Source organism: Bufo gargarizans, chromosome 1 (assembly GCF_014858855.1).
Source record: "Bufo gargarizans isolate SCDJY-AF-19 chromosome 1, ASM1485885v1, whole genome shotgun sequence".
In the NCBI taxonomy this organism is placed as follows: domain Eukaryota; kingdom Metazoa; phylum Chordata; class Amphibia; order Anura; family Bufonidae; genus Bufo; species Bufo gargarizans.
The window spans coordinates 150,367,591-150,391,656 of record NC_058080.1 but is presented as its reverse complement, the minus strand read 5'-3'; the positions used below and the strand labels follow the sequence as shown (position 1 = coordinate 150,391,656).

Below are 24,066 nucleotides of genomic sequence, written 5' to 3'. Positions count from 1 at the left end.
GAATGGATGACTGCAGAATGTCATTCCCATAGTGGCTCTGAAGGCTACGTCTGTTCTAGCAGACCAAGCAGGCTCTTCAAGGTTTCACTACTCTGATGTTATATCCACAATATCGTTCCTTCCGGAAAGCAGCACTTGCTTTATACAGTATGTCCATTACAGTCTCTATTCACACTAGTGTCATGGTTTCTCGAGGCCATAACAATGTGAAAAACCCCTTGTCTACAAACCAGCAAACCTCTATGACTTGCATGGGGCCCATCAGGTTTTCAGTATATTTGATGGTCAGAATATCTTTACAGACTGGTAAGCTTGAAGCAAATCTTGAGGGTTGTACAGAGCAAAAATAAAGACTTAAGCTGGCTACAGACATTAGATGTGTATCAGTTGAACCCACTGATCTTGGTGGGACAGGACAACCATCTAAAGTGTATGGGGGCCTCCCAACTTTCTGACACTCTGGGATTCAAAACGCCCCAATTTTTTGTTCTCAGGGGATTAAGTTGCTGCCAGAGGATTCTTGCAGTGGCTTACTCCTATTCCCTCATTGAGAAACATACAAGCTCGGCCTAACCAAGTATGCAGGCCTATGGGGGCGCAGCAGAGATAGCTGTCAGTTGACTGAGCGGTCAACTTTAACATATTTGTAAAATATCACCCATACATATGGTGGCAGATGAAATATGGACCTTCAGGGGCTGTGCGCTGCTGTACAGAAGAAAAAGTGGTATGCCTTAAAGGGATTCTGTCATCACATTTTACCCCCTACAATAAAACATAGCTACTTGTAGGTCTCCCTGAGCTGTATTAAATGATGCCCTTATTAACTAATCGTCTTAATTTATTTCTTTATAAAATTGATTTTAGTGATATGCTAATGACTTACATAAGGTGCCCGAGGGGATGTCCTTTCCTAACTTGGTGCCCAGCCGCACCTCGGTCCAGTGCCTCCTCTAATACACTACACAGTGTAGTCTGCGTCCGTGCGGACTACAGATAATGGCATCGTCGAGCGAAATGCGCATGCCGATGCCATTACCTGTAGTCCGCACGGGCGCAGACTACACTGTGTAGTGCGCACGCTAGAGTTGTTGCGATACCAAAATTTAGATTCGGTTTCCATACCATAAAAAAGTATTGCGATACCCGATACTATTCGATACCACGTGGAAAAAATAAAACAAAAAATGGCGAATCGCGCAAATGTTTTTTATATTTTAATAGCTTGGACTTTTCGGACGTGGCGATGTTTATTGTTTATATGTAAAATTGGGAAAGGGGGTAATTTATACTTAATATTTTGGTGTGGTTTTTTTAAACTTTATATATATATATATTTTTTTACAGTTTATTTAATAACTATCCTGGGATCTTCTAATCCCTTGTCCTATTCACCCTAATAGAGATCTATTAGGGTGAATAGGACCTCACACTGTCCCTGTGCATAGTGCACACAGAAGCAGAGAGATTACCATGGCAGCCAGGGCTTCAGTAGCGTCCTGGCTGCCAAGGTAAATGATTGGAATCCCAGGATTACACTGCTGGGGCTCTGATCAGAAGCTGCCACTGCCACCAATGAGGAGGAGGGGAGGGGACCCTGTGGCCACTGCCACCAATGATTATAATACGGGGGGGGGGGGGGGGTTGAGGGGGGAGGGGGCACTGCGCCACCAATGATAATTAACCCTTAATACAGGAGACGTGTACTGGCAGCAGATCAGCGTCAGTTAACCCCTCAGGTGCCTAATACTTAAAGTCCGGACCCATGAAAAGTCCTATCGTTAGTGGCGCAGCGCGTCCTCCCCTCCTCCGCCACTCCCTCCGTTCATTGGTGGCAGCGGAAGCAGCAGCACAGGGGGGAGGGAGAGACAGCTTCCTTCTCCCTTGTGCTGCTGAGGGAACATGAGCGCGCTGAGAGCAGCGCGCTCATGTTCTGTGATACTAGACTGTGCAGAAGCGCAGGCCAGTATCGATTTTTTTTTAAAAAGTATTGATTGGGTATCGAAATTGCGATACCCGCAACAACCCTAGCGCACGCGCAGGATTTCTAACAGGCTCAGGGATTACGTCAGCGCCCCGGCTCTTGAATATATTATATTAGAGGCGGCGCTGGACTTAGGAAGGCAGGTTCTGGGCACACTGCTCGTTTCCATGGTTACAGGCCACCCTGCAATCCATCAGTGGTGGTCGTGCTTGCACAATATAGGAAAAAGCACTAGACTATGTGCGCTCCCATGGTCCTGGCCACCAGAGAGGCCGATTCATTTTTCTATATTGTGCAAGCACGACCACCACTGATGGATTGCAGGGTGGTCTGTAACCATGAAAATGAGCAGTGTATAATGTGATGGAAAAATTAATCCAGCCAGCAAAGGTAGCAATATCGATAATAACATTAGTAAGTGTCTTGTATTAACTTTCTCTACATGATAAATGCAACTTACTGGAGTGAGAAAACCCCTTTAACACCTTCAAGACCAAGCCAGTTTTCACCATAAGGACCAAGCCACATTTTGCAAATCTGACATGTTTCACTTTATGTGTTAATAACTCTGGAATGCTTTTACTTATATAAGCGATTCTGAGATTGTTTTCTCATGACATATTGTACTTCCTGTTAGTGGTAAATTTGAGTCAATATATTTCACCTTTATTTATTTTAAAAAAATTAAAATTTACAGAAAAGTTGGAAAAATTCACAATTTTTTAAATTTTAATGTCTCTGCTTTTAAAGCATAAAATAGTTCTTATTGTACATTTCCCAAATATCTACTTCATGTTGGCATCATTTTGTAAAACGTCATTTTATTTTTTTAGGACGTTAGAAGACTTAGATTTAGAAGCAATTCTTAATATTTTTAAGAAAATTTCCAAAACCCACTTTAAGGACCAGTTCAGTTATGAAGTGACTTTGTCGGGCTTATATAGTAGAAACCACCCATAAATGACCCCATTTTAGAAACTACACGCTTCAAGTTATTCAAAACTGTTTTTATAAAATTTGTTAGCCCTTTAGGTGTTCCACAAGATTGAAAGGAAAATGGAGGCGAAATTTCAAAATTTCACTTTTTTTTTGCAGATTTTCCAATTTAATCTATTTTTCCCTGTAACACAGCAAGGTTTAACAGCCAAAGAAAACTAAATATTTATTACCCTGATTCCATATGTGGTGTATCGGTACACGGCAGGGCACAGAGGGAAACGAGCGCCATATGGGTTTTAGAGGGCAGATATTTTTAAGTTGGATAATTTTAAGTTGCCATGTCACATCTGAAGACCCCCTTATGCACTCCTAGAGTAGAAACTCACAAAAAGTGACCCCATTTTATAAACTACGGGATAAACTACCAGTTTTATTGGCACTATTTTGGGGTACATATGATTTTTGATTGCTCGAAAATACGCTTTTGTGAGGCAAGGTAAACAAAGAATGGCTGCTGCGGCATTTCTATTTTTTGTTTTTTACGGAGTTCTCCTGACAGGATAGATCATGTGTTGCTTTTATAGAGCAGGTTGATACGGACGGGACAATACCAAATATGTGTATTTTTTTTTGTTTCAGTTTTACATAATAAAGCAATAAAAATTATGTTCTTGTGTCTTCGTTTTCAGAAAGTTACATTTCTTTTATTTTTCTGCCAATCGTCTTGGCTATTTTGGCACAGATTTTATTTATTTTTAACAGCGTTCAACTGAGGAGGTAGATCATGTGATATTTTTATAGAGCAGGTTTTTACGGACGCGGCAATACCTAATATGTCAACTTTTTTTATGTATTTCAGTTTTACACAATAAACGCATAAAAAAAAAAACATGTTTTAGCATCTCCATTTTCTGAAGGACATTTATTTTTATTTTTTGGGCGATTGTCTTCTATAGGGGCTCATTTTTTGCAGGAAGAGATGATGGTTTGATTGGTACTATTTTGGGTTGTATATGACTTTTTTTCGCTTGGTATTACACTTTTGGTGATGAAAGGTGACAAAAAACTGCATTTTTTGCACAGTTTTTATTTTTATATAGTGTTCACCTTAGGGGTAAGTCATTGAATATATTTATAGAGCAAGTCATTACGGACGTGGTGATACCGAATATGTCTATGTTTTTTAAATGCATTTCAGTTTTACACTATAAAAGCATTTTTTAAGAAAAAAATAATTATGTGTTAGTGTCTCCATTTTCTGAAAGAAATATTTTTTTATCGTTTGGGCGTTTGTCCTATGTAGGGGCTAAATTTTTGCGGGAAGAGATGACGGTTTGATTGGTACTATATTGGGGTACATATGTCTTATGGGGTACATATGTTTTATCGCTTGGAATTATACTTTTTGTGATGTATGGTGACAAAAAAATTGCATTTTTGGTAGTTTTTATTTTTATATGGTGTTCACCTGAGGGGTTAGGCCATGTGATATTTTTATAGAGCTGCTTGTTAAGGAAATGGCAATACCTAATATGTATACTTTGAAAAAAAAAATCTGTTTTACACTATAAAAGCATTTTTGAAGGAAAAAAAATCATGTTTTAGGGTCTCCATATTCTGAAAGCCATGTTTATTTTATTTTTTTGGACGATTGTCTTAGGTAGGGTCTCATTTTTTGTGAGAAGAGAAGATGGTTTGATTGGTACCATTTTGGTGTGTGTATGACTTATTGATCGCTTGGTATTACACTTTTTGAGATGTAGGTGACAAAAAATTATTTTCCAGAACCCGTGACAGCACCACGAAAGAGAGGATCTGCCCCCACAGACAGAAATCCTGCAGAATAAAAGGGCAGACATTCTCCTCCCATATATTTATATCCAAGCATCAGAGGAAGTCTGCCAACATAATGTTAGATAATCAATAATAATTTTTGCTTAATATTTTATTTATTTTTTGCTACACCCCTATGAGTATAAGAGAACCAAAAAAATACAGCAGAGATGGAAATATAAGGGTGCTGTCATGGGCTCTGGAAAATCAAATTACCGTTAAGTAATCATTATTTTTCTCTTCGCCCATGACAACACCATGAGAGATTTACTAGAGGAAAAATCAGGGTGGGTGAGTAGAAAGAAGAACCTTTTCCCCAAAGGAAGACTCCAAAGGGGAGGAGTTCAAATCAAGCCGATAGTGTTTAAAAAAGGTTGAAGGAGAAGACCAGGTAGCTGCTCTGCAAATATCCTGTATGGGAACAGAGGATCTTTCTGCCCAGAAGGTAGCAACTGCCCTGGTAGAATGTGCCTTAAAGAGGACCTTTCACCGATCCTGACATTGTGAACTAAGTATACAGACATGGAGAGTATACAGACAAGGAGGGCGGGGATCTCACTGCACTTACTATTATCCCTGGGCGCCGCTCCGTTCTCCCGCTATGCCCTCCGGTATCTTCAGTCACTAAGTTATAGTAGGCGGAGTCTGCCCTTGTTCTGCTGTAGCGCTGGCCAATCGCATCGCAGAGCTCACAGCCTGGGAGAAAAGAACCTCCCAGGCTGTGAGTTCTGCGCTGCGATTACAAAGTACAAAGAGTGAAGAAGATTTGCGCCATTCTTTAGCACGAGATAGATAATTTATCAAGGCCCTTCTAACGTGAAGGGATCTTTTTTTTTCCTGACCCAGGGTTTTTAACCCTTTAAGGACTCAGGCCTATTTCACCTTAAGGACTTGGCCATGTTTTGCAAATCTGACCAGTGTCACTTTAAGTGCTGATAACTTTAAAACACTTTGACTTATCCAGGCCATTCTGAGACTGTTTTTTCATCACATATTGTACTTCATGACACTGGTAAAATGAAGTAAAAAAAAATAATTTTCATTTATATAAAAATACCAAATTTACCCAAAATTCTTAAAAAATTGCAAATTTCCAAGTTTCAGTTTCTCTACTATTATAATACATAGTAATACCTCCAAAAATAGTTATTATTTTACATTCCCCATATGTCTACTTCATGTTTGGATCAATTTTGGAATGATATTTTATTTTTGGGGGATGTTACAAGGCTTAGAAGTTTAGAAGAAAATCTTGAAATTTTTCTTACATTTTCAAAAACCCACTTTTTAGGGACTAGTTCAGGTCTGAAGTCACTTTGTGAGGCTTACATAATAGAAATCACCCAAAAATTACCCCATTCTAGAAACTACACCCCTCAAGGTATTCAAAACTGATTTCACAAACTTTGTTAACTCTTTAGGTGTTGCACATGAGTTGTTGGCAAATAGAGATGATATTTGAGAATTTTAATTTTTTGGCAAATTTTCAATTTTAATCAATTTTTTCCAGTAATAAAGCAAGGGTTAACAGTCAAACTAAATGCTATGTTTATTTCCCCGATTCTGTAGTTTGCACAAGCACAGTAGGGCGTAGAGGGAAAGGTGCGCCGTATGGTTTTTGGAAGGCAGATTTTGCTGGACTGTTTTTTTTTGACACCATGTCCCATTTGAAGACCCCCTGATGCACCCCTAGAGTAGAAACTCCATAAAAGTGACCCCATCTAAGAAACTACACCCCTCAAGGTATTCAAAACTGATTTGATTTTACAAACTTTGTTAACCCTTTAGGTGTTGCAGAAGATTTAATGGAAAATAGAGATACAATTTAACAATTTAACTTTTTTGGCAGATTTTCCATTTTAATATTTTTTTCTCAGTTATAAAGCAAGGGTTAACAGCCAAACAAAACTCATTATTTATGGCCCCGATTCTGTAGTTTACAGAAACACCCCATATGTGGTCGTAAACTGCTGTACGGGCACACGGCAGGGCGCAGAAGGAAAGGAATGCCATACGGTTTTTGGAAGGCAGATTTTGCTAGACTGCTTTTTTGGACACCATGTCCCATTTGAAGCCCCCCTAGAGTAGAAACTCCAAAAAAGTGACCCCATTTTAGAAACTACGGGATAGGGTGGAAGTTTTGTTGGTACTAGTTTAGGGTACATATGATTTTTGGTTGCTCTACATTACACTTTTTGTGAGGCAAGTTATCAAGAAATAGCTTTTTTGTTATTTACAACATTCATTAGATCATGTGGTATTTTTATAGAGCAGGTTGTTACGGACGCGGCGATACCTAATATGTATACAATTTTTTTATTTATGTAAGTTTTACACAATGATTTCATTTTTTAAACAAAAAAAAATCATGTTTTAGTGTCTCCATAGTCTGAGAGCCATAGTTTTTTCAGTTTTTGAGCGATTATCTTAGGTAGGGTCTCATTTTTTGTGGGATGAGATGACGGTTTGATTGGCACTATTTTGGGGTGCATATGACTTTTTGATTGCTTGCTATTACACTTTTTGTGACATAAGATGACAAAAAATTCCTTTTTTTATTTTTTTACGGTGTTCATCTGAGGGGTTAGGTCATGTGATATTTTTGTAGAGCCGGTCGATACAGACGCGGAGATACCTAATATGTATACTTTTTTTTTATACAATTTTTTTATTTATGTAAGTTTTACACAATGATTTCATTTTTGAAAAAACAAAATCATGTTTTCATAAAGTTTCCATAGTCTAAGAGCCGTAGTTTTTTCAGTTTTTGGGCGATTATCTTGGGTAGGGTATGATTTTTGCAGGATGAGATGACTGTTTGATTGGTACTATTTTAGCGTACATGTGACTTTTTTGATCACTTTTATAAGGTGGGCAAAATTTTAATTTCCTCATACTTTTTATTTTTTTATTTTTATGGCGTTCACCGTGCGGGGAAAGTAACATGACCGTTTTATAGATCAGGTCGTTACGGACGCGGTGATACCTAATATGTGTAGTGTATTTTATTTTTTTAATTTTTATTCAGTGATAAGTGTTTTTTTATCTTAACTTTTTTTTTTACATTTTTTTGACCCAGACCCACTTGGTTCTTGAAGATCCACTGGGTCTGATGTCTGTATAATACAGTACAGTACACTATATAGGGTATTGTACTGTATTTTACATACACTTTGTCTGAACAGATCTATGCCGTTAGCACAGATCTGTTCAGCACCATGGACAGCAGGATGCCTGAGAAGGCGTCCTGTTGCCATGGGAACCTTCCCCGTCTGCTCAGTTGTGGCCACAACTTCGCAGACGGGGAAGGGTAAGGAGGGGAGCTGTCTGGGGGCTCCCTCCCTCTGTCACCCCATGCTGTCGGGGGGCTGCAAATGCAAAGCAGCCCCACCGATGGGAGAGGGAGGGAGCCCCCTCTTACTGTTAACTATTTCCATACAGCGGTCCGTACGGACCGTGGTATGGAAAGGGTTAAACGGCTGACATCGCAGCACAGATGTCAGCCGTTTATACCAGAGTGTCAGCAATGTGCTGACACTCTGATATACCACTGGCCACCAATGATTATTCAAGAGGAGGCGGACGGGGGATCGCGATCCCGCCTGCCGCACCGCCTGCAACACCCCCCCTGCACCACCCGCCGCCATAAAATCATTCAGGGGTGCAGGGGAGGTTTTAAAGTTTGGGGCATTTTAAAGTTTGATCCGCACGGTCAGGGACGGCGGGGATCAGAATCGGCAGAAAGCGCAGCAAACCACAGGTCTGAATTGACCTGCGGTTTGCTGCGATCGCCGATACGGGGGGGTCACATGACCCCTCCGGCGTTGTGACAGGATGCCGGCTGAATGATTTCAGCCAGCATCCTGTTCGGATTAACCCCCGCAGCGCCGCAATCTAATTTTAAACTCGGTACGGGTACCGGTACGTCATGGGTCCTTAAGGACTCGGGAAACATACCATACCGGTACGTCATGCGTCCCTAAGGGGTTAAACAAGGTAGGAAGAACAATTTACTGGGACCTATGAAATTTGGAAATTACTTTTGGGAGAAAAGCTGGGTCTGGACGTATCAAAACTTTATCTTCCAAAATAGTGGTATATGGTGGATTAATGGAAATGGCCTGAATCTCATTAACCCTGCGAGCAGATGTTAAAGCTATTAGAACAGTGGTCCCCAATGTTTTTTGCACCAAGGACCAGTTTCATGCAAGACAATTTTCCCAGGGACCGGGTGGGGGGAAAGGGGGTGGGGTTTCTGGGGTGGGGCTTAGGGTTGGGCGGGGCCTGTGTTTTTTTTTTATGTTTTTTTTTCTGTTACGGCGTTCACCACATAGGACTTTTTTTTAATATTTTAATAGTTTGGACTTTTCAAACGTGGCGATATGTAATATGTCTATTTATTTATTGTTTATATATTTTATATGTAAAATTTGGAAAAGGGATGATTTATATGTTTTTTATTTAATAATTTTCCCCTTTAGGGGTTAAAACCTGGGATCTTTTCATCCCTTGTCCTATTCGCCGTAATAGAGCTCTATTAGGGTGAATAGGACTTTACACTGTCCCTACTGCCCTGTGCATAGTACACACAGCAGCAGGGAGATTACCATGGCAGCCAGGGCTTAAGTAGCATCCTGGCTGCCATGGTAAACGATCGGCGTCCCAGGATTACACTGCTGGGGCTCCGATCAGAAGCTGCCACTGCCACCATTGAGGAGGAGGGGAGAGGGGACCCTGTGGCCACTGTCACACATGTTTTTAATACTGGACAGGGGGGTGCACTGCGCCGCCAATGATAATTACCTTTACTACAGATACAGGAGGCGGGTGCGGCAGAATCACATAGCCGGCACCCGACCCCTGACAGGGAGCTGCGATCAGTGGCAGTTAACCTCTCAGGTGCCGAACCTAACATCTGCATCTGTAAGAGGACCTTTCATGGGTCCATTTTTTTATTAACTAAGTAGCAGGGCATGTAGAGCGGCGCCCAGGGATCTCCCTGCACTTACTATTATATCTGGGGGCCGCTCCGTTCGCCTGCTGTGGCCCTAGTTACATTCTCCCGCTATATGCTAAGTAATAGCATCGGAACACCAGGAAGGAGACATCAGCTTTTCTCCCTGGGTGTTCCTTCTCCCTGGATGTAGCGCTGTCCAATCGCGGCGCAGAATGTCACAGCCGGGGAGAAGGTGAGTTTTTTTTTCTCCTTAGCTGTGACGCTCTGCGCAGTGATTAGACAGCGCTACAGCCATGGAGAAGGAACAGCCAGGGAGAGAAGCTGATGTCTCCTCCCTGGTGTTCCGATAGTAGTACATAGCATACAGCACGGGAGATGGTAACGGGGGCCACAGTGGGCGAACAGAGCGGCGCCCAGGAATAACAGTAAGTGCAGGGAGATCCCTGGACGCAGCTCTACATGTCCTGCTACTTAGTTAATAAAGTCCAGACCCATGAAAGGTCCTCTGGTTAATTATCATTGGTGGCACAGTGGCCACAGTCCCTCCCCTCTTTCGCCCATTTTCTCTTCATTGGTAGCAGTGGCTGGCCGGCATCACAGTTGGAAGGAACGCTCTCCTTCCTTCCCACTGTACGGCCGCCCGCTATGTGTCATGTGCGTGTCGGACACGCATGCGCCTGGCGTCTCCACTCCTCTGTATTGCTGCGGCCTGGCAAACAATAATCCAGGGCCCGGTCCTGGGCCGCGGCCCGGCGGTTGGGGACCGCTGTATTAGAAGACATAACTTCAAGGTGAGACATTTAATGGAACTAGTCTCCAAGGGTTCAAACGGAGGTTGAGTTAGTGCCTTTAAAACTAGGTTTAAATCCCAAAGAAGAGGTCTAGTGGTAGTTGTTGGGGTGGATCTGGCCACTGATCTAAAGAACCTCGACACCCAAGGGTACACTGCAATGTCCTGATAAAACAAAGCTGACAGAGCTAAAACGTGTACTTTTAAGGTACTACCTGCTAGTCCTAGATCTAGTCCCTTCTGAAGGAACTCTAGAATTAGATGAATGGGAGCAGAAGAGGGGATGTCATTAATTTGGATATGAGCAAAGTACAAGAATTTTTGCCAAACTCTAACATAAATAGCCACTGTTACTTTTTTCTTACTCTTAATAAAGGTAGAGATTAGAGCATCAGAGAATCCCTTCCTACCTAGCAAGTACCTTTCAAGTTCCAGGCCGTTAGGTGGAGAATTTTTATGCCCAGGTGAAAAACTGGACCTTAGCTCAATAAGCTCCAGATTTCTGGAAGAACCCAAGGGTCAGAGACCGACATGATCCAGAGCCACGTGAACCAAGACCTTCTCGGCCAAAACAGGGCAATAAGGATAACCTACACCCCATCTTCTCTGACTCTGGGGCCACACATAGTTTACTTTTTGATGGAAAGTCGCCAACCCAGTTTTTTAGCCAGAGCGCTCTACGGGCAGAGTTAGACAAAGCAGCAGATCTTGCCGTCAGTCTAACAGAATCAGCTGAGGCGTCCGCCAAGAAGTCAGCTGCTTTTTTATAGTTGCCAATGATGCTAAGATCTCTTCCCTGGGACATCTATTTTTTATCGATACAGGACTGACACATCTTCTTCTCCCATTCAGATGACAACCCAGTTTTACAAATAACACACTCTTTATTCTTCCTTTTAGTCACCACCTTCCTAGGTTTAGTCTGCAACACATTAGTATAAGTGTATCAGCAGAGAGAAGCACAACATTCTGCCTCGAGTACTCACCCCTCTAAGGTACCAAGGCTGGAGGGACTTCAAACTCCTCAATGTGTTTGTCCTCCTCCATGTTTCTCTTGTTGCTGGTCACCAGAGCGCTGTTTAGGACACCTGCTTTCAGCTCCATGCGCACCCTTCTCATAGGCGCTCCACGATTAGGTCACGTCCAACGCCGTGCGCCGAACCATGTGATCCATCTCGCTTTCCTCGGCCTAATTCATTGCCAGTAGCTCCTGCTCCTCCCCCTGAGGTCCGCAAGTCCGTGCCTCTAGCGCATCAGCAATGCCGCCAGGCAATCCATGCTCCAGCACATAAAGCCCTCAGAAATTTTGCTGTGCCTCTGCGCGTCCCTTTTAGCACACCAACTGATGCCGCATTATATTCCTGGGGACCGCAGGTATGCTGAGAGTCCAATCCAGCCTACTATAGGGGTCAGTGTAGAAGCACCACCAGAGGGAGGGACCTGAAAGAAAGACTGCAGGCTTCCCCGGAGACAGGACACCACACTGAATTGGGAGGAGAGTGTCCGCCCTTTTATTCTGCAGGCTTCCTGTCTGTGGGGGGCGGGGGGGATTTTTGAAACTGTTTTTTTATTTATTTATTTTTTACAGAGTTCACCTGATAGATCATATGATAGTTTTATAGAGCAGATAATTACGAACGCTTGATACCTAATATGTCTCCTTTTTTACATTTATTTCAGTTTTACACAATAAAAGCATTTTTGAAGAAATGTTTTAGTGTCTTCATTATCTTTTTTATTTTTTTTACGGCGTTCACCTGAGGTGGTAGATTATAAACACTGGTATATATATATATATATATATATATATAGGGGCACACTACCAGTGGGAGTACTAAATCCACCAAGTGGATGTAATTTATTAAAACTTACAATTATAAAATGCTATCACATATAAAATACAATAATTAGCAACAATATATACACCATGAGTCCCCAGCAAATAAACCACTAAGAACTCCTATACTGGCTGTATAATCCCTCTCCTTTATCCAGTATACAAATGCTTGTAGGATCGTCCAGCTTAGGCAAATGTCAATCAACTGGTAGATTCAACCTGCAAATGTACTATGTGCAGGTGGCTATGACACTGTGAAGGACTGTATCATCATTGAGTTCAAGATCCAGGCATAGTCCAGTACGTACTTCTTTTAAATCAATAGGCAGTCACTGATAACTTCGGGGCAGCCCCAACAGCTGTGCCTACAAGTGCACAAACAACAGGCACACTCCTAATAGGAGCTGGGTCTTACCCTTCTTCACTGCATAGTGGCAGCGCTGGTTCCAGGCGGCCGCACACCAGCGGCGTCCCACGTGGTGTGCTGCACCTCGGCGTCCCACGTGACCTGGTTGCTCCGGAGACCGAATGGAACTGAAGTGACGGCTTTTCCCGGATTCGATTGTCTCCAAATTTTTCGATTTTCTCGATTCTTTCTTTAGATGGTGATATTGTCTCTCATAGATGAATGAGACATAAGCTCACTATTTACGCCAGACGCGTTTCGAGGTGCTGTACCTCTTCCTCAGTGGCCAACTGAGTGAGCACTTCCCACACTCTTATAAAGGGGCTGGTGTTCCCATAATGCTCCACTTTACTTTGCAATGTTAAAACTCCGGAATGGAGTGGAATCCCTAAATTGGTGTATATGTTCTCTAGCCTTAAGACAGAGTAAATACATATAAAATGCATATAGACATATCTAGAAACCTATGTCTTCCATATATAATGCCAAATAAAATCTTTACATTAAAATTACAACCATGATAAAATTATAAATATATATTAGGAATCGATGAAAATAGCGCCAATCACGCAACAGTATATACTCCAGGTCACGCCGGATAGGAAACGCATGCAATACCATTGTCAGTGAATTCCAACGCAAACATCCTATGGGATATAGGAGGGATTTATCGCATAATTATCTCATATAGTTCCCTCGATTTATAACAATCGTACACCCTCGTTCCTCGTGAAACTCGTACAAGATAGATTGTTCGCAATGACTCGAAGATATCGAGAAAATCTCAAAGGATTATCGAAGGAGTAAATTCGAGAAGTTATATCATTGGAGTTAATCGAGGAATTATGTGTACTGAAGCAGCTGTCTGCCAGGGAGGGGAGATCGGAATGTCGATAAACGACCAGACTCCGATGTCTCATCACCACCAGACAACCACCCCAAACTTTCATAGAAATCCAAAGACTTCCATTTCGGCGTTTAGGCCCCTTGGGATCATTGTAAACAAATCACAGTGGAATTTATAGGGTTACGAAAAGTTTCAATATAGACATCACAGAGAAAAATGACTTTTCATATAAAACATAACTTTTACTGTTGTTAGTTAAAATAATACCCCTTCTAAGTATATATATTAGGCTACGTCAAATAATTAGACAAGGCCTTACTTGGACGTATCAGGATAATGTGGTCCGATGTATAGAAAAATTTGCGGCAACTTACAGTTTGATGCCTGTGGACCTGGCCAAACGGTAGAAAGAGAGGTGGTGGATAAGGGGAAGGGAACAATATCCCTAATACAACCCTCAATGTACCCCTGCCTACAGGCGGAGCACCCGCCCCGAAAGGGGCGACCCCACCTCTCGGTGGCTAAACCCTCGCTGTCGCCTATTGATACCCTGCCTAAACGGATCAATGATGTTCGTCCCTTCTTTGGCAATATGTCCCAAGGCAGGGGTACATTGAGGGTTGTATTAGGGATATTGTTCCCTTCCCCTTATCCACCACCTCTCTTTCTACCGTTTGGCCAGGTCCACAGTCATCAAACTGTAAGTTGCCGCAAATTTTTCTATACATCGGACTACATTATCCTGATACGTCCAAGTAAGGCCTTGTCTAATTATTTGACGTAGCCTAATATATATACTAAGAAGGGGTATTATTTTAACTAACAACAGTAAAAGATACCCTTGGGATCATTGTGTCAAACTCAAAGATCCTTCGAGATTCTTGTCTCGACATATGTGCTATGTGATTTCCACCCCTCCAAGACTCCCTGACTTTCTCCAACGCCATGAATCTAAGACCAGTGGGATCACAATTGTGCATCAATTTAAAATGTCTTGACAACGAATGTGTATCCAATCCCTTCTTGATGTTTGACATATGCTCAGCATATACAGCATATATACTGCTTTCTACATTTACATTCAAGCATGTATATAATATCAGTAGAGTCACATGTCAGACATTCCTGTATATCCAACCTGAAGGAATTGGATACAGACTGCACTTGAATAGTCTTCTTCGGGAAGGCAGTGATCCTACAATTGGCGCATCTGCCGCACCTGAAGAAGCCCTTTATTGCCAACCAATTATTTTTACTCTGAATCTCATTTTTTCTTCTTTTCACAGTTGGGGCTACTTTGCCTGCCAGAGTTCCTGCTCTAGTGTAGGTGATCTTTGGGGCTTCACTTAAAACAGGACCTATCCATTTATCATTTAATCAATGCCCCCAATGTCTCTTTATTGTTTTATGTCTGCCACCCAGCTCGTCCCTCCAGCCCGCCCATCCCCTCTAGATTGACAGCCTCCATCACGGCCGAATTCTCGCGCCTGCGCCGCGTGCGTCTGTATTCGGCGCAGGCGCATTGACTGTCGGACCGCTCCCTGCGCCGGCATCTCCACTGCGCCTGCGGATCTCCACTGCGCCTGCACATCTCCACTGCTTGAGGCCGGGGGTCGTCTGTTCCTGGAAACACTCTGACGTCATCGGCGCAGGCGCAGTGGAGATGCCGGTGCAGGGAGCGGTCCGACAGTCACTGCGCCTGCGCTGAATACAGACGCACGCGGCGCAAGCACGAGGGACGAGCTGGGTGGCAGAGATGGTGAGTAGACGGAGCCTCTAGGTGCTGAAAAGATGCCCCCATAGCACCTAGAGGCTCATTTGCATAGCAATAAAAGTTCATTCTTTAGGGTAACCGCTGCAGAGAAAAATATTACAATAGCATGGTTAGGTACAGCAAACACTAGCAGATCGCTAGTGTCAGACAGCTAATTAGGTCAAAATGTGGTGGTAGAAACCCTTTAATCCTAACTTCTACAAACCTATGAATACCGAATCAACCTAATCAAACTAATATGAAAAGTTGTTATTCTAAAAATCTTCATCTACTTGCATATTATAAGTTAGACCAGCAAGAATGAGTCTTTATGTAGAAAACTATGATTTAAATCAAATCCACCCTGGAACCAATTACCACAGTGCAGCACAATATACTGCCTCAGCGGAACCAAATACCACAGTGCAGCACAATATACTGCCTCAGCGGAACCAAATACCACAGTGTAGCACAATATACTGCCTCAGCGGAACCAAATACCACAGTGTAGCACAATATACTGCCTCAGCGGAACCAAATACCACAGTGTAGCACAATATACTGCCTCAGCGGAACCAAATACCACAGTGCAGCACAATATACTGCCTCAGCGGAACCAAATACCACAGTGCAGCACAATATACTGCCTCAGTGGAAAACCAAATACCACAGTGCAGCACAATATACTGCCTCAGTGGAACCAAATACCACAGTGCAGCACAATATACTGCCTCAGTGAAACCAATTACCACAGTGCAGCACAATATACTGCCTCAGTGGAACCAAAAACCACAGTGCAGCACAATATACTGCCTCAGCGGAACCAAATACCACAGTGCAGCACAATATACTGCCTCAGTGGAAAACCAAATACCACAGTGCAGCACAATATACTGCCTCAGTGGAACCAAATACCACAGTGCAGCACAATATACTGCCTCAGCGGAACAAAATACCACAGTGCAGCACAATATACTGCCTCAGCGGAACCAAATACCACAGTGCAGCACAATATACTGCCTCAGTGGAAAACCAAATACCACAGTGCAGCACAATATACTGCCTCAGTGGAACCAAATACCACAGTGCAGCACAATATACTGCCTCAGTGGAACCAAATACCACAGTGCAGCACAATATACTGCCTCAGCGGAACAAAATACCACAGTGCAGCACAATATACTGCCTCAGCGGAACCAAATACCACAGTGCAGCACAATATACTGCCTCAGCGGAACCAAATACCACAGTGCAGCACAATATACTGCCTCAGTGGAACCAAATACCACAGTGCAGCACAATATACTGCCCCAGAAGAACCAAATACCACAGTGCAGCACAAAATACTGACCTAGAAGCTGTCCCTTTGAGATGGTCATCAATAGCTGCCATGTTCTGTCCTCCTCCAATTGTCTCTAATTAAGATATGGAGTAGGTGGCTTATGAGGTGAGATTTGGGCCACACCACCAAGCCTGCCCTACCTTCAGCTTGCTGCCTGGACTTCCCCTAGTAATGGCCCCTATCGTTCCCTAGTAGAATGCTCCCCAAGTGCCAAGAAAAGAAGAAAAAATAAAATACCTGAGTTCTATTCCTAATCGCTGTCACTGATGCAGGTCACAGACCTTTCCAGCCTTCGGCCTGAGCCCCTGCGCCATTTGTACACTGCCTCATATAATGGCCTGTAGCCTTTGAGGATGAACAGTAGGGCAGGAATCCTGAGGACACCAATACAGTAGGGTTCAAAGGGGCATGTACGGCCACCAGCCAGGTACATACCCTATTTTTCACCCCAAAGTGGGGGGAAATGCCCCTGCGTCTTATGGGGCAAATACCAATTAGCGCTTCCATTATGGAAGTGCTCATTAGTACCGGAGGACCAGGAAGCGGTGAAGGCTCTGTACTCACCTCTTCCTGATCCTCGGCTGTCGGCTGTGAAGGCTGCGCACAGCATGAGGGTGCTCTGTGACCTCACGCTGTGCATGCCAGTTCACAGCACAGCCAATGGAGGAGAAGGAAGAAGATCGCGGGCAGTGAGGAGCGGCGGCGGCCAGGAGCAGGAGAGGTAGGTGCTTTATTTATTTTGTGATCTGAGGCTGGGGGCTGCTGCATTAAGTGCTGGGGGCTGAATTATGGCTTGGGGCTGAATTAACCTTTATACAAAAGGTGGTCGCGCTGCCAGGTATACGTCTCAATTCACAAGCTCGAGAGAAGCGGCAATCTGCTTTGACACAACCAACACACTTGAGTCCCGCTGGATAGTAGCCTTTCCTCAAAGCAACCTTTCCACAGAATCAAAGTTTCGGGTACATAGTGAAGGGTCACAATAAAATCGTGAATAACACGCCTTATAGTAATCATAAAATCAGGTCCATTAGGCCCATCAATCACACTGCCCGACCTAGGTTTCGCCGATAAGGCTTCCTCAGGGGCAAAACCTAGGTCGGGCAGTGTGATTGATGGACCTGATTTTATGATTATTATAAGGCGTTTTATTCACGATTTTATTGTCAGTATAATAAAAGAGTTTTATTAGATCGACTTTGCGACCCTTTACTATGTACCCGAAACTTTGAATCCGTAGGAAGGTTACTTTGAGGAAAGGCTACTATCCAGCGGGACTCAAGTGTGTTGGTTGTGTCAAAGCAGATTGCCGCTTCTCTCGAGCTTGTGAATTGAGACGTATACCTGGCAGCGCGACCACCTTTTGTATAAAGACTGATTCATTGTGATTTTAACCTGCATCACATGGAGGTCAGCGAAGCCGATACGACATCAAGAAACGCAGTAGTGAACTTTATTTGGTTTTTATATTTAACTTCTGGAGGCTGAATTATGGCTGGGGGCGGAATTATATATGGCTGGGGGCAGATTAACATATGGCTGGGGGCAGATTAACATATGGCTGGGGGCAGATTAACATATGGCTGGGGGCAGATTAACATATGGCTGGGGGCAGATTAACATATGGCTGGGGGCAGATTAACATATGGCTGGGGGCAGATTGACCTATGGCTGGGGGCAGATTAACATATGGCTGGGGGCAGATTAACATATGGCTGGGGGCAGATTAACATATGGCTGGGGGCAGATTAACATATGGATGGGGGCAGATTAACATATGGCTGGGGGCAGATTAACATATGGCTGGGGGCAGATTAACATATGGCTGGGGGCAGATTAACATATGGCTGGGGGCAGATTGACCTATGGCTGGGGGCAGATTGACCTATGGCTGGGGGCAGATTGACCTATGGTTGGGGGCAGATTGACATATGGCTGGGGGCAGATTGACATATGGCTGGGGGCAGTTTGACCTATGGCTGGGGGCAGATTGACCTATGGCTGGGGGCAGATTGACCTATGGCTGGGGGCAGATTAACCTATGGCTGGGGGCAGATTGACCTTTGGCTGGGGGCAGTTTGACATATGGCTGGGGGCAGATTAACATATGGCTGGGGGCTGATATGAGGCATGGGGGTCTCATCTGAGGTCTGATTGGGGGTCTTCTTGATATTGGGCTCTGCTCTGGGGTCTTATTAACATTGGGATCTGATTGGGGCTGTGAGCTGAGGTCTTAATAATATTGGGGGTCTGATTGGTGGTCTGACCTGAGGTGTAATGAAAAATATATTTTTCTTATTTTCCTCCTCTAAAACCTAGGTGCGTCTTATGGGGCGAAAAATACGGCAAGTACCTGATGACCCCCCTGAGAGCATCACATCAGCCAGCAGCAGTAAGCAGCTGTCCCTACACTTCCCTGTAGTGTCTATTGCTAGTCTGCCTCTGCATCCATTACAGTGACCCCAATGATGCCCCATGTACGGCTGAGGTGGCGTCATAGTAGTGGATGTTGGAGTAAATGATAGGTTTACTTTGTGGATCCTGTTGCTTTGTAAGCCCTCATGCACATGACCGTTGTTTTGGTCCGCATCCGATGTTTGGATGCGGACCTATTCCCTTCAATGGGGCTGCAAAAGATGCGGACAGCCCTGCGCGTGCTTTCCGCATCCATTGCTTCGTTCCGTAGTGCACAAAAAAATATAACCTGTCCTATTCTTGTCCGTTTTGCGGATTGCAGAACGCACAGGGACGCCATCCGTGTTTTGCAGATCCACAATTTGCGGACTGCAAAACACACAACGGTCGTGTGCATGTAGCCTAATTTGTACTTTTAGTCTTGCCCTGAACCCTCCCTCCTATGCCAATCTCAAGTCACTTGCTACTAGTGACCGTGGGCACAGACTGCGGCTAGTGATGTTACAGGACTGGTAATGGACCGGAAGACTAAAAGTTGCAGGAAGGTGAAGTCTGCTACAACTTAAGGGTACTTTCACACTTGCGTTAAACTTTTCCAGTATTGAGTTCCATCCTGGGGGCTCAATACCAGAAAAAAACTGATCCGTTAAATCCTAATGCATTCTGAATAGAGAGCAATCCGTTCAGGATGCATCAGGATGTCTTCAGTTCAGTCATTGTACGGTTTTTGGACGGAGAAAATACCGCAGCATGCTGTAGTATTTTCTCCGTCCATAATTCCGGAACACTTGCCAGAATGCTGGACCTGGCATTATTTTCCATTGAAATGCATTAATGGAAAAAATACTACGGAAAAAATTAATACGGATCCGGTATTGCAATGCATTTGTGAGACGGATCCGCATCCAGATCCGTCTACAAATGTTAACCATTTGCATACAGATTGCCGCATCCAGCAGGCAGTTCCGGCGACGGAACTGCCTGCCGAAATCCAACAACGCAAGTGTGAAAGCACCCTAGCCTGAAGTCACTCCATAGAGAGAGAACTCCCATATGACTCTATGCAGCGCAATTCCTCCATCGTGATGTCATATGAGCGGAAATGAGGATCGAACTCAACAAGTAGCGTCCGCCACAAAAATGCGTAACAACTCGAACTGCATATAGCAAGTAACAAAGTACCAAATACTATCGACTCCTCTGGGCAATGCCGCCACAATGTCGCATCGCCCAAACGTCACAGTCAGCGACAACTCTCAGCGAAGACAGAATTGCCGGGGCGTTCCTAAGGGACAGGAGGGTGAGACAAGTAAGGGTCAGTTCACACCGGCACAGAACGACGGAAATAACGGCACACGGAGCTGAACAGACCCCACTGACTACAATGGAGTCCGTTCAGTTTCCCATCTTTTTACCGGACAAAAAAAGTATTGTATGCAGTTCTTTTTTGTCCGCTCTTTTTGACGGAATCTGCGGAATAGCCGGCTACCATTTTGTTGTGTTGCCCTATTCTATGGAGAAGTTCGTGCATCAAGTATTTGCCTGCGGTATTTTTACAACAGGATCCGCGAAACCGTGAGACTAATGGGTGGCGGTATTTTCTTCACTGCATTTTGTGGCAGACTCCACAGAGATATTATCTACACAAATCCTCAAGGTGTGAACTTAGCCTAAGACTAGAAGTAAGTGTTAAGTTAACTTGTGTAGGAGCAGCACATAGAGAAGAAGGTGTGCGGGTCTCACCTATACACAGCTGGATGACATAGGCGTAGTAGGACCAGCACACGATGATGGAGATGAAAAGCACCGGGATCCAGTACAGACACCGCCTGCACCTTCTCTTCACGCTGCTAGAGCCCGACGGCGCCATCATCCAGCCGGGGCCTCTTCATGGGCAGGGGGAGGTCAGCTCTGGTGCCCGCTGTCTTGTGCCCACAGCCCGGGCAATGCAGCGCCGCAGCTTATGAGTGTGTTTGTGTCTGAGCCGTGGCCCCGCCCCTCGCTCCTCCCCCTCCCAGACAGCAGGCTGCTGCAGCCTCTGCGCCTCCCGCTAACTAGTCGCTCACCGCTGGTGACTGGTCAGATGGCATGGGCAGTGCCAGGCTCAGCGCCCACAGCTCCACACTGCTTGTTAGTCGCCAGCCGCTTTTCTGTGGAGTGAGGCTGCAGGGCCGGACGAGAGGGGATACTACCACACCCAATATTGGGAAGGAAAATACCATAATATTACCTGTAGGACTGGAAGAACTTTATCTCAAATATTTGCCTCAGATTTGTTTCAGTCCTGTAACATGTGCAGTAACAGTCCTGTAACATATTTTTCTTGTCACAGATTTAGGGCTCATTCAGACAGCCGTATGTTTTTTTTTGTGGACAGTTCCGCATGTCGGCAAAAAAACAAGAACAAACATTGCATTCCGCATTTTTGCAGAACCATAGACATCAATGGATCAGATTAAGGCCTAGTTCACACGAACGTATGGCTTTTATAGTTTTTTGCAGTCCGTTTTTCACGTATCCGTTGTTGTTTTTGAGTTCCGTTGTGTTTCCGTTTTTCCGTTCCGTTTTTCCATATGCCATGTACAGTATACAGTAATTACATAAAATTGGGCTGGGCATAACATTTTCAATAGATGGTTCAGAAAAAACGGAACAGATACGGAAGACATACGGATGCATTTCCGTATGTGTTCAGTTTTTTTTGCAGACCCATCGACTTGAATGGAGCCACTGAACGTGATTTGCGGCCAAATATAGGACATGTTTTATCTTTCAACGGAACGCAAATTGAACCATTGAAATGAATGGTTCCGTATACGGAACACAAAAAAAGGCCCATACACTCGCAAAAAAAAACGTTCGTGTGAACTAGGCCTAAGGGTCCATTCACACGTCCGTAGAGATTGCGGACAAGAATAGGACATGTTCTATTTTTTTCGGGAACGGGTCCGCAATTGCGGAATGAAATTTCGTACGTGTGAATAGGGCCTAAGGCCTCTTTCACACGACCGTATGGCTCTTTCAGTGTTTTGCGGTCCGTTTTTCACGGATCCGTTGTTCCATTTTTTGTTTCCGTTTCTGTTCCGTTTTTCCGTATGGCATATACAGCATACAGTAATTACATAGAAAAAATTGGGCTGGGCATAAAATTTTCAATGGATGGTTCCGCAAAAACTGAACGGATATGAAAGACATACAAAGCATTTCCATATGTGTTCCGTTTTTGGGTTTTTTGCGGACCCATTGACTTGAAAGGAGCCACGGAACTTGATTTGTGGGCAATAATAAGACATGTTCTATCTTTCAACGGAATGCATACAGAGTACATTCAGTTTTTTTGCGGAACCATTGAAATGAATGGTTCCGTATATTGACAGTATACGGAACACAAAAAACGGCCCGTAAACGGAAAAATAAAACGGTTGTGTGAAAGAGGCCTAAGAAAGCAACATACGGCCGTCTGAGCCCTTCGGCGAACTACATTTTAGCTATGTGAGTGTAGGAAAAGATTAAGAACCTGTTCACATATTTATTGCTGGTGTCATTTTGGTGTGGATATCGTGCCACAATCCCGCCCTACCCACGCTAAAATTAGTCGGAGGTTTACAGGGGTTTTCCAAGATTTTACTACTGATGACCAGTGTTGAACAAATCAAAGTATCCGAAGTTGACTTCAATCCCAATTTCAGGAAAAATTGAATTCAAATCAATATAATAAAAATATAATTATACTCACCTCATCCACTTGCTCGCGGAGAGGCTGTCCGCTCCCGCCTTGATTGAAAAAAACCCATCAAAGGACCTGCGGCGAGCGTGATGGCCTCACCACGTGATCACGCTGGGCATGCGCAGTGACGTCATTATGCTCGCCGCAGGTCCTTTGTCCAAGTTCTCCTCAATCAAAACGAGTGCAGGCGGCCTCTTGGTAAGCAAGCGGATGAGGTGAGCATGACTGATTATTTTAACCCTTGAACAGCTTAGGCTACTTTCACACTAGCGTTCGGGCGGATCCGTTCTGAACGGATCCGCTCATAATAATGCAGACGGAGGCTCCGTTCAGAACGGATCCGTCTGCATTAAAATGGCAAAAAAAAAGCTAAGTGTGAAAATAGCCTCGGACGGATCCGTCCAGACTTTCAATGTAAAGTCAATGGGGAACGGATCCGCCTGAAGATTGAGCCATATTGTGGCATCTTCAAACGGATCCGTCCCCATTGACTTACATTGTAAGTCTGGACGGATCCGCACGCCTCCGCACGGCCAGGCGGACACCCGAACGCTGCAAGCAGCGTTCAGCTGTCCGCCTGTCCGTGCGGAGGCGAGCGGAGCGGAGGCTGAACGCCGCCAGACTGATGCAGTCTGAGCGGATCCGCTCCATTCAGACTGCATCAGGGCTGGACGGCTGCGTTCGGGTCCGCTCGTGAGCTCCTTCAAACGGAGCTCACGAGCGGACCAGCGAACGCTAGTGTGAAAGGAGCCTTACCGTAATGTGAGTTACATATGCCACGATCAGAGGCGATCACCGCTCTCCGGCATTGCGCCCGCTCCATACAGTGGAAAGCGATTTGTGACTAATTCTGAACAAATCAAATTTCTTGGAGTTCAGCAAAGCAGCCAAGTCGAATTTTTTAAAACTTTGCTCATCTCTACTGATGACCTATGCTCAGGATGTGCTTGATGAGCACGGAGAAGGCTGCGGCGCTCACAGGTGCCTTCCCAAACAGCTGATTGGCAGGGTCCGACACCCCACCGATTAGATACTGATGACCAGTGGCGTACATAGAGAAGTAAGGGACCCATAGCAAGGATCAATCAGACCTTCCACACAGGACAGAAGGGTTTCTGCCTAAACCTATTTCAATGACCCTTGGGCTATTTTTTCCACTGACTCGTTTGCTTTAGGCCTCTTTCACACTACCGTTTTTTTTTTCCATTTTGCGGTCCGTTTTTTGCGTTCCGTATA

At 44.3% G+C, this 24,066-nt stretch overlaps 1 protein-coding gene across 1 annotated transcript in view; it reads right to left on the bottom strand.

Annotated features, from left to right (window-relative positions):
* ZDHHC2 (zinc finger DHHC-type palmitoyltransferase 2) overlaps positions 1-21,092 on the bottom strand; it is a 171,907-nt gene extending 150,815 nt beyond the window's left edge. Inside the window, exon 1 of the mRNA XM_044299557.1 lies at positions 20,847-21,092. Within this exon, the coding sequence (XP_044155492.1) occupies positions 20,847-20,976 (130 nt within the window). The 5' untranslated portion in view covers positions 20,977-21,092. The remainder of the gene's footprint in view (positions 1-20,846) is intronic.
* Positions 21,093-24,066: the final 2,974 nt, after the last annotated feature.